Genomic DNA, 12,091 nt, shown 5'->3' on the forward strand with positions numbered 1-12,091 from the left:
ACACTGTACCTCGGAAAGGAAAATTCCATTCTAGAAATGGGTGACAATTACAAGAACGATCAGCAAAAGAATGAAACAACGTGACCTAGGCCTCAGAACTGTACCACACCACACAAATCTCGTGGCACGAATCTAGGATGGTGAGAAATGATCATTACTTTTCATTTGCTAACTGCAAGGAAGGTGATTCTCCTCCCATTTTGTTTAAATGTATCATACTGCTAAAGGGCTTACGTATCATATTTCATGCTTTACTACGTATTACTGAACAAGTATAATAATGAAGGAATAGAAAAGTATCTCGCTCCATTAAGCCAGCACTCCACTTGGAAAGAAGTTGCAGTGGACTCGCCAAACTTGCTTCTTAACAAGGTCCAATGCTACAATATACTGCAAATGAAAACAGCAGTGTTATGTCTAAATCCCTTCCCCTTGGTAACCCATATTCTGGCTTCCTAAAATTGTGCATTTCCTTGGCTCCTAGCAGCCAATGATGTGGAATGTGAGCAGGTCAAATGCACAAAGCCATGGTATCTGGCCACAGGTAAGTTGTACGAAACTTTTTTTTGGGTGGGGGCGAGGGATGACAGAAATGCTATAGACCACTGTTCCCAGCAGCGGCCACCGGCCTACAGAAGCTTATGATTGCAACCTGTGCGCTGAAGCAAATTGTAGCCATTTCTGCACATATAAATAAATGCAAAGATGTAAATGAGATCAACGTTACACTCCATACAAAGTATCAACACATTTGTCAAGAGATCCATTTTTTAAAAAGTATTTATCTCTGTTTGACAATATTTATGTACAGGAAAATACATTACGGCTTGACCCAGAGCTCCACTGTTGTATTTCAATTAGGCTTCTACCACACTCCCTACTGCCCCTGTCTCCCCACTGCTTCTGAAGCTTGGAGGACCCAAAACATCCCATAATATGGTGAGAGGGCATGCAGACAAAAGTGAGGGGCAGGAAATCAACAAACCAACCCACTTCCCCTCGTGCAAGCTTTAAAGTATGTCTTGAATCCCAGCTTTTTCAAGGAATTTGCACCACAATCACATTCAGGTGGTTATCACTAAGGAGGAGATGATTAATGTATTAAAATGGATCCAGTGTTGTCTTCCTATATTTCCTTTTCAGAGTATTTGACGGCACTCAGTGTTTGGATGTCAGAGTGAGCGTAGATGAGACACGGAAAATCTGTGGCAACATATTACTCAGCTGATAAAACATTTCTTCAGAAATACTCTGTAATAAAAAGGAAGAGAGCCAAAGGGTAAATATGTTTCTTGTTCTCTCTAGCTCAAACACAAATTAAGCCTCTGAGCTTTCCTTGCAACTTTTAAATTTTTTATTTATTTAATTTATATCCCGCTCTTCCTCCCGAAAGAGCCTCATAAGGGCGCTCTACACATCCAAGTGGGAGAGGGAATTTCCAGCTATTCAGATTCATCCCAGCGATAAATAAAACACACCTCTCATTTCACAAAATAAACTTTGTTTATTTTATACAAAGAGCTATTGTACAAAATGTGTGAATCTAAGCCACATATTTGCAAAGTTCTGCTTATCAGCTACAAATAGCCACTTAATTATATTTTTATCCCACCCTCCCCCCAAGCAGCTCAGGGCAACATATACGATGACCACCCCCAATTTATCTGTACAATGAACCTGTAAGCTGGGATATAAACTAGGGAGTTCCAAAGCTGAACTGAGATTCGAATCCAGGGCAGGCATTCCATCTGATAAACCACACTGCTATTATATATTTTTTAAAAAAATACTAACAAAACCATGGGATTGGGAGTCGTCTCTTCTCATTAGGTGGCATAAAGTTGAAAGTCACAAGATTTTAAATTTTTTTTAAGTAACACCAACACACAGGGCAATCTATGAACCATTTCTGTTCTAAAGGTAAAGGTAAAGGGACCCCTGACCATTAGGTCCAGTCGTGACTGACTCTGGGGCTAAGGCGCTCATCTCGCTTTATTGGCCGAGGGAGCCGGTGTACAGCTTCCGGGTCATGTGGCCAGCATGACTAAGCCGCTTCTGGCGAACCAGAGCAGCACATGGAAACGCATGGAAACTCACCCTGTCACGGGGATTCGAACTGCTGACCTTCCGATCGGCAAGTCCTAGGCTCTGTGGTTTAACCCACAGCGCCACCCGTGTCCCTAGAACCTATCAAAATTTCTGTTCTAGAACATAACAAAATTTAAAGTCTATGTGTGTCTTCATTAACTTACCTGCGGTACCAGGAATTGAACCGTCCGAGAAATCCCTCCATCCCATGAAGCCATTTCCATCATGAATCCTGGAAGGAATTCAAAAACACAGTGACCCTGTAAGTCATGGCTCCAACCAGGACTGTATATAATAGAACCTGGCTTCTGTGATTAAGCCACCTGACTGATCAAAGCCAGTTAGGCGCTCCCAATTTTCTACAACAGCTTCACATCACAACATGAAAGGAACTGGCTTGAGTCAAGAGTACAAGTTTTTGCCCAAGTTCCACCTAAAGGAGTGCAGACTTTCGGTGGTTCTGCTAGTACAATTCAATGTGGAATAGAACTGGAAAGGAACATCCTTGGAAGAGGAATTCCTATCTCCCCACACTACATTGCCCACAACTCTAAAAGCCATGGACAGGTTCCTGCAACATGCTGCTTTTCATACAAGGCTTGGCTGGGACTGGAAGAAGGCTGCATTTCTTAGTGCAGAGAAACAAGTCAACATGGTCTTACCTAATGTACTATTATTAGATCATGCAGAGCAGTTTCTTCTATGTTTATGGTGTCTATCTGGAATTCTCAACGGGAAGGCCCAAAGCTCAATAAGACAAAGAGCTCTTGGCATAGTGGATTTTATGATGGATACCCCGTTCAGAAGAAAATAATAATATTGATATGCAGTGTGGTTCAGGCTGCAATTCCACACACATTTGCATAGTAGTTAAGTCTAGTTTTCAAACAGTTCAGAAATCTCTACTTTAGTTGAACATACGAAGTTGACTCATGCTGATTTACTCTGACAAAGCTAGACAGGATCTTAAAAAGCAGAGACATCACCTTGCCAACAAAGGTCCGTATAGTTAAAGCAAAGGTTTTCCCAGTAGTGATGCATGGAAGTGAGAGCTGGACCATCAAGAAGGCTGATTGCCGAAGAATTGATGCTTTTGGATTATGGTGCTGGAGGAGACTCTTGAGAGTCCCATGGACTGCAAGAAGATCAAACCTATCCATTCTGAGGGAAATCAGCCCTGAGTGCTCACTGGAAGGACAGATCCTGAAGCTGAGGCTCCAATACTTTGGCCACCTCATGAGAAGAGGCTCCAATACTTTGGCCACCTCATGAGAAGAGAAGACTCCCTGGAAAAGACCCTGATGTTGGGAAAGATGGAGGGCACAAGGAGAAGGGGACGACAGAGGACGAGATGGTTGGACAGTGTCCTCGAAGCTACCAGCATGAGTTTGACTAAACTGTGGGAGGCAGTGGAAGACAGAAGTGCCTGGCATGCTCTGGTCCATGGGGTCACGAAGAGTCGGACACGACTAAATGACTAAACAACAACAAAGTGCTATCAAAGGTCTCAGGTCTTTCCGAACCGTACTATTTGAGCTTTGTAACCAGAGACGCAAGGGAATGAACCTGGAACTTTTTGCTTGCAATGCACGTGCTCACTGAGTTAAGGCTGTTCCCATTACTCTTGAAATTGGCATTTCCAAAAATGTAGAATATGACTGTGCACTACTAACCTTTAACACACTTAAATACAAGCTCTGCCCTTTTCAGACACCAGGATATAGTCATTTCCTTAAAATAAAAAACAAAAATTAAAATTGATTAATTATCAATTAAATAGCAGGTGTTTTATATACAGATCAAGACACTCAGCAAATGACTCAAATTAATAAGCCATTGCAACAAGTTAACTGTCACCATTTCTTCATTCATCCAACTTTAACATCTCAAATTCATGGAATATACGGTTGCTATGCTCACTCAATCTCTGCCCCAAACCACTGCCTGTTGCTTGTCCTCCCCCAATATCTTTATTAATACAAGTCTCATTTAATTTAACAGTGAGACAATGGGCAATGGGAACAAGTCTCTAGAAGGTCTGTGGGTTCTCACTTTCTAGAGCTCTTCAAGAAGAGGCTGGACATTGGGGATGATGTAGTTCTATCAAGTGGGAGTTGCACTACATGGCCTAAAAGATCCTCTCCGGCTCTGAATCTATCATGCCACAGTCAAACTATACTGTGATTAAATCTGCTCCCCTGCCATGCACTATGTCATCATACTGCGAAAGCACATTAAGGGTCCCAATCATTTCATAAGTCTGCTAATAAATAAGCTCTGTAAATTCATTATTGGGTTCTCAAAATACACCACTTTATATCAGCTGATGACTGCATTTATCTTGCTGCTTTATCAGTTGCCATCTGTGCTTTTTACTGGTTTTTGTTTTATGTTGTATTTTCGACGTTATTCACTTAGCCACCTTGAGGACCTAGTATAGAAAGCCAAAGCTTACATCTGATAAAATAAATAACTGTTAAACTCATTACCAAACTTAAAACCATGGAGAGACCTGGTCTGAACAAAGACATTGGATTCTTATCTCATTATACATGACTAAGCCATCTTTCACCTTCTCACCCCTTGCCTTTTCCTGTAAGACCTATTGCAGTCGTTAAGAGTCGTCAACAGGCTCATCTCAGCTATCTGCCAATCTCCCATTCCCACCACCCTTCTGAGTAATACCCCTCCCCACCTTCTCACTATATAGAAGGATCTGGCAACTTCTGTTTCAGTGTATCTGAAGAAGTGTGCATGCACACGAAAGCTCATACCAAGAACTAACTTAGTTGGTCTTTAAGGTGCAACTGGAAGGAAAAAATTTTTTTATGTTAAATTCAGGTTAAATTTCAGACGCATTGTTTGGAAGCAGCCAAATCTGTCCCACCATGTCCTACAAGGATAGCAAGACTAAAATACCTAGATTCAGTGAACATGTATAAAATACAGACTGAAGGTAAAACCACAAAACATCTTGTAAACTGGAAACATTTAGAATCAATTTTCTCATGATGCAAATCCTTAACGTCTGTTTACTTAGCCCTTGGGGTTATGTAATATATGAATCAGAAAGAGAAGCAAGGGATAACGGAATACAGACATAGGGATTTTTCAGGCTTAGCGGAAGAAATACTAGATCTCCATTGTAATTTCATCTGCCCACACGCTCTCTTGCTCACATGCAATGTGGGTGTTTGCCGGTGGTTTTGATCTGCGTCTTGGCGAAGATAAAAACCAGGATATAAAAAGGAAGGTCCTGTTATTCTGAAGGGAAATTAGCAGCACATTTGGCAGTCAGTGAGGTTACGAGATGATGCCATAAAAGGCTTTCTGGAAGAAACAGGATGTGACACTTGGATGATGACTGCTTTGGATGACAACGTGTGTACTTGTCATTTTGGGTATACACAGAATAAAAATAAGCCGGGGCACAGAGAATGGCACAGAATTTAAATCTATAAAATTAATCTTCTCAGAACAGCACCGTTTGTTTATCTTATTTAACAAAATTTATACACCGCTGGATTGTAATAAAAGCTCGAAGTAGTTTACAAGAAATCTGAGAATTGTAAATAAAAAACAGGCAAAAACAAGTCAAAACATTAAAAAAACAATTAAAATGAACAATAGACTAAAGAGAGATTAAAACAAGGTAACGTCAATGGACAGGCTGTCAATGGACAGGCTTGTCTAAACAATAATGTTTTAACAACTGGCAAAAAGTACAACAAAGTCACCTGCCTGGAGTCAAGAGGGAAGGAGATCCAAAGTATGGGTGCTGCCACAATGAAAGAATGATGTGTGAGTCGAGGACCCTAACCCGCGTAGTGGAGGCGTAATGGACATGGACACAAGTACTTTAAGTTAACAGGCTGAAAAAGGCCACAACTTTTATTGGTTACAGCATGTGAGCGTTATTGGCTTAGGCATTGGATCAAACTACCTATATCAGGTATATACTCAGGGATATATACTCAGGTATATATCAGGGATCAAACTACCTATATCAGGTGTACCTACCTGCGCAGCGGGGGGGGGGTGTCATTTGAAGGTTAACAACCAGTGGGAGGAGCTTGTTGATGCAAATACAACTGGAAGCTTCCCCTGATGTCACCGGGGGTCGTGCCATGGCCCTAGCCACCAGCAAGGGTGTCAGACAGGATCCACAACTGCCAGATTCCTTTAATGGAATACCCAAAATGGGGCGGGGTAGGTGACGGCCACACCCCGCCCCCCAACACATATTCCAATGCCTAACCACCAAAACCGGAAAAGTTGTGACGAATTGCTACGAAGTAGGCAATTCAGTAGTGATGTATGGAAGTGAGAGCTGGACCATAATGAAGGCTGATCGCCGAAGAATGGATGCTTTTGAATTCTGGTGCTGGAAGAGACTCTTGAGAGTCCCATGGACTGCAAGAAGATCAAACCTCTCCATTCTGAAGGAAACCAGCCCTGACTGCTCGCTGGAAGGACAGGTCCTGAAGCTGAGGCTCCAATACTTTGGCCACCTCATGAGAAGAGAAGATTCCCTGGAAAAGACCCTGATGTTGGGAAAGATGGAGGGCACAAAGAGAAGGGGACGACAGAGGACGAGATGGTTGGACAGTGTTCTCGAAGCTACCAGCATGAGTTTGACCAAACTGTGGGAGGCAGTAGAAGACAGGAGTGCCTGGCGTGCTCTGGTCCATGGGGTCACGAAGAGTCAAACACGACTAAACGACTAAACAACAACAGGCGAAAAAGCCAGAGGCTGGTGCCAATTTAGCCAAATTGACAAAAACTCCTACCAGGCCCCCTAGGCAACCAACCAAGGTCCACAGCAAGGTCAAGAGCACAAACCTATCCTAAAGGGTGGGTGATCCGACGTCTTCCAGAAAGCAGAATGAGGCGGGGAGGCTGCCGTGGCCGCTTGAATACGGCTAAACCCCGCCTCCAGGCCAACCCTATTGGCTGGCCCACTGCAGGGCGGGGCAGCAGCCGGGGAGATGATGCAGGGAGCCAAACACGCCCCCCTGCTGACACAGGAACGGTTCCCCCTCACAACACCTCCCCTCTGGGAAGAGGAGAGGCTTTCTTGCAGGTGAGGAATGAGCATTATGTGGCACTTGGAGCCACTGCACAGAGGGAGTTTCAAGCTCCATCGGCCATGGGGCCAGGGCCAATGGAACTCATTCCTCTGTGCCTCGTTTCCCCCTCGGTTTAAGGGCCAGTGTGTGACGGTGCCCACACCTGACGGCAGTGGTTCGACCCACAATATACTGCCAGGTGAAAGCCCCATCATGCTCTGGCCCTCAAGCCAGTCCTGGGTGATGTATCTGTGAAGAGAATCAGAACTTACAGGGTTAAACAGTTCTGAGTGACGTCTCACATTCTGAGGCGTGGGAGGCGTGGCTATGTTTCACATACGGGAGTGTTCTCTGTGTGTGAGTTTTCTTTCGGTTTTGACCGAGAGGCGAAAAGATGTGTGCTCTTTCGCTGGGCTGATTTATGATGTTTTCCTACACAATTAAAGACTGTTGGAGATAAGCATGAAGCCTGCGTACAGTCTGATTTATTACCCACACACTGCAACAGTTCCTACCGCTGCGAGACTCTGCTGAGACGAAGCTAAGAGAGAGCTAGGCACAGGAGCGCAGTGGCGCAGCAGAAATGTGCCGGACGCCATCATAATTCCATAGTATCAATACCTTGTCAAGGTACTGTATCGTGCTTGTGGCCTACTGGGGGGTCCTGAGTTGCTGAAAAGTGCTGGAGGCTGCTGCCCTGTTGACATTTGGGCAGGCAAGGGGAGTTACAGACATGCGCACCCAAGAAAGACATGGGCCTGATCATGAACCATGTGGAACAGCTCTATGGGTCACGGGCAGGCTGTGATCCAAGTCCACTTTCCTGAATATGGTTTGTTGAGCAGGGAAAGGAAGAGGAAGGAGAAAGAGGGAATGTCCTTTCTTCTTCAACTTTTAGCTAAACAAGCTGAAAAAAACGTTTAGGATAGGAAAGGTGGAAAAGGGTGGGAGGAAGCTGCCACTCCAAATGGAGGGAGGTTGGAAGATCTGGATGACAGGTGGATGGAGAGGGGCTTCAGAGGAGTGGAAAAAAAATGTAGAATAAGCTAGAACGAAGAGCAGGGGTTGGCAACCTAAGGTCCATGGGCCACAAACAGCCCATGGGGGTCATTTAACTGGCCCATGGACCCCCGCCTCCCACTCGGGGACCCCCACTGCCCGCTCGGTCGGCTCCCATGTGCTGGCACGGAGCACAGTGGGAACCGCCTTCCATGATGCTGTCCGGCTTCCCATTGGCTGCAGGAAGCTCCTGCAATCAATGGGAAACTGCGCACGCTTCCTCCACGCTGGAAGGAGCGCCGGAAATAGCATTTGTGCATGCGCACATACACACACTCCAGCCCACCGCGGTGTCTGTGGGATCGTGAACTGGCCCAAGCCACAACAACTTTGTTGACCCCTGACCAAGAGTGATGAGAATGCCTCAGGTGGGAGCAAAAGCTGATTAGGAGACACCCACTTCCCGCCTGTCTACTAGGTGGAGCTGGAGCCCAACCCAGTGACCCTATCAGGAGGAACGATAGGGTCCTCTCTAGCAATGCAATTATAACCTCCTCCTTAATGGCACCCATTCTATGGACTCCCATTGATTCCCAGGCCTGGAACTGCTGATATTATCCCAAAGTCAAAAAGCAGGGTGATCCAATATCAGGGTGAGTGGAGACATCCCTGGGTGAAAACCAAATTCCCCTCCTTTCACACGAAAAGAGTTGTTCTTAAGGAGGGGTCACAAATTTTCCCCGTTTCTCTGGAGGGCCCCCATCATTCTGATATGCATTTTCACATATCACACACATGGGCATATGTCAGTAGGCTAACAGAGAAACCCCATTTTCGAGTACAGTCGTACCTCTTGTTACGTCAGTCTCCAGCTGCGTTTTTTCAGGATACGAACTTCCGGGTTTCACCCCATGCGCGCATGTGCAGAAGTGCTTTAGCATGCTGTGCGCGTAAGCGGCACTCTAGTTGTGGACTTTTTGGGGTGCGAACGGCACCTTGGAACGGATCGAGTCCGTAACTAGAGGTACCACTGTATTCTTTGTATACTGGTGACATTTTTTCTTAGGATCATGATGCAACATACTGCCAGATAAAAGCCAATGAACACTTGGTAATTGTGTGTTTGTTGAATAGCAGAAGTTGCCATCTATTAATAATCACGCCAATCACAATACTGGAATGAGCACACAGCACAAGATCCTATTAATAAACCAGAGAGGGCAGGTATTATCAAGCCCTAATAAGTCAATCAGAATCGATTCTAGATTCTGACTGTGCCCAAAGCTATTTCCTCGCAGGATGTGCCTACCGAGCGACAGAACACACCACATTTTGCAGAGCCCCATGAATGTGTGTACTAGCTAGGCTAGCTACCCTAAGCAAGCAGGGAGAGGGAGGCAGAATACCAGTGAACAAAATGTGAGTATCTTACTTATGTTCCTACTGCATTTGGGATGGGAGAAAAAATAATTGTGGGAGAGAGTGCTTGCTCCTCCTCCCATTTTTAACACAGGTTTTCAAACGGTGTCGAGAATTTTTTAAAATGATGGCGTTAAGCAGCAGCAAGGAGGCCTGAAGTATGTGTTTGTGGTGATGTAGGGCGGGAATGTAGCTTTGAAGCCAAGCTCCAAAGCCTTTTTAAAAGGTCCTTGAAGTTTTCCAGAAGGCAGCTTGATTGTATACCTCTATCTTTGGAGGAAATAAAGAATTTTCCTTTTGGTACGGCAAAAAAACCCACACACCTCACAATGGTTTTAAAACTGAAACTCTTCACCTGTATACTTTTTTAAACGCAATATAGTAGGGTCTGAGAACACTGCTGCACTGTGGAATCTTGTTAAATATAGAGGCTTTTCAGTCGCAAGGGAGATGCACTCTGTATATGCCTATGACCTTTATGCCTGAAGATCACAGTTCCCAATTAGGTTTTTCACATTATATCTTGTAAACCGTTTTTCTGCTCCAGGAACCCTTAGACTCCTAGGTCTTTATTCACTGTGGGTCGATGCCCACCACTTTAGGAAACTAGCAGGTCTAGACTAGCAGGGTCAGCCACAATATTGTTAAACAAGAACAAGAAGTCACTGGTGATAAGTTGCTTACCTCAGACATATCGTGTACCAGCAGAAGAGGAATACTAACTGTGGTGATGTCATGTGTGCAACACACTTTGAGGATATTTCGTAGGCCCATTATTGCAGGATCCCGGGCAGTAATATTACCTGACCTCACATTATCATCCACACAGAGGTGAAAAGTAACATGAATCTCAGAGAGATTTGAATGACGGGTGATGTAAAATTCTCCTAAGGGAAAAATGTTATAATAAGTTTAGTGATAAATTTAAAACCAAACCTATGAAAGGAGTAAAATGTCGGAAAGTATTTTAGCATCAGATCCCAATTCTGGATATCAGATGTGTTCTATTAGGTAAGAATTAAATATAGGTCATGTTGTTTTTTGGCAAGATTACATGGCAAAGTGTAAAAATGTACCCCATGCTATTTAACATTTACATGTGTGGACAAATAGAACATAGTCAAAACAAGGTAGTGCAACAGTGGACTTACAAATTCATTTGAGATTGTAACTTCTTGACTGTGAAACACAATTTTACTCCTTTGGCAGTTTCTATTGAGAAAGATATTATAAGTTGGACCACTCTCAATTTATATTGGCTTGGGCATATAGCAGCCTTGAAAACAATGATTCTGCCAAAGTTTATGTTTTTATTCTAAATTCTTCCTAGGTATATATCTGATTCTACTTTTAAAAAGTGGCAGAAGATATCTGAATCCTTTAGTGAACAGTGTAAGAGATCTGGAATGTCATTAGTTTTTATTCTGACTCCTGTCAATTAGGTTAACTATTACAAGTACTGACTTGTAATGCTAAAAATTCCTGTGTGTTTCAATGGAAACAACATGCTTTCCTCCCTGCCTCTTTGCCTTGCCATCTCTGCTTCACTTTAAAAACTTTTTCCTGAGTCTGACATGACACGGAAGAGACGGGCCAAAAGCTCAGTCCTTTTACATCCTCACTTCTACTTTTTAAAAAACCACCTAAATTTTAAAACCCCAGAGAACTACTCTCAGTTCTCTGGTTTGGAAGGAAAAGGGCACCACACAGTAGAAAGATTTGATAAAACAAACAAATTTTAGAAAAAAAAAATGCTGGATTCCTTACTATAAGGTATAAAAGTTTCCTGGTTTCAGAAAGCCCAAGTCTACTCTGTCAGTTACGGTCCTCCTCAATCTCTGACAATGTATGAAAGTCTATGAGACACTAGTCTATGAGAGAGGGGGCTATTTTGGAAATTTATAGACTTCCGGGGTTGGCGCGATACGGGAATGGCGGATTCCCTCCGAGCTCCGGAGGGAATCGGCTCAGCAGGGGACGGGTCTTTGCCGTGCCGGCGACACGGGGACCCTTAAAACCGCAGGCACGGAAGCCTGCGGACTGAAGACTCGGCGGGTGCCTTAAGCGCCCCCCCTGATTCGCAAAGAGCCTTTTTAAAGGCTGCGGAGGGGATACGGGGGGTGGCGTGGCACCGAGAGTCCATCGCTACCCCTGCTGAGCGAAGCCGCGAGCCATGACCGAAAAGCGCTGACTTCCTTCCTCGAAATTCGGCTGAAAAAACAACCCGTGAGTAAACTGAAATTGGATTTTAAGAACTTTCCGTTTGAATTTGAGACGATCGGGGTGTGTGTTAAAAGGAAGTCCGCACCCTCACCTTGTAGACGAGCTAAAGCAACGACGTAAGAACTAAGCTGGAGTGCCTGCCCTGGAAAGGGTGAGTTTGGAAAAGATATTGACTTCCAAGATTGGCAAAAGAGAAAAAGTAATCTTGTGCAGAAGAGTGGAGTTTTGGAAGTTCCTTTCTTTGCTGTAAACAACCCCCCCCCGGCCCGGGAGCGTCCTACTTTGGAGCCTGT

The 12,091-nt window shown here is 44.3% G+C and overlaps 1 protein-coding gene across 4 annotated transcripts in view; it reads right to left on the minus strand.

The window, feature by feature from the left end:
* Positions 1 to 762: 762 nt before the first annotated feature.
* The window catches only part of FERRY3 (FERRY endosomal RAB5 effector complex subunit 3), a 30,878-nt gene continuing 19,549 nt past the window's right edge, over positions 763 to 12,091 (minus strand). For all 4 annotated transcript variants that reach the window (XM_082223149.1, XM_082223150.1, XM_082223152.1 and 1 more), the window contains 4 exons: positions 10,260 to 10,462; positions 3,762 to 3,819; positions 2,253 to 2,320; positions 763 to 1,251 (listed from right to left, as the gene is read on the minus strand). In XM_082223149.1, the coding sequence (XP_082079275.1) occupies positions 1,159 to 1,251; positions 2,253 to 2,320; positions 3,762 to 3,819; positions 10,260 to 10,462 (422 nt within the window). In that variant the 3' untranslated portion in view covers positions 763 to 1,158. The remainder of the gene's footprint in view (positions 1,252 to 2,252; positions 2,321 to 3,761; positions 3,820 to 10,259; positions 10,463 to 12,091) is intronic.

This window comes from Podarcis vaucheri (genome assembly GCF_965113315.1).
Source record: "Podarcis vaucheri genome assembly, chromosome: 5".
NCBI lineage: Eukaryota > Metazoa > Chordata > Lepidosauria > Squamata > Lacertidae > Podarcis > Podarcis vaucheri.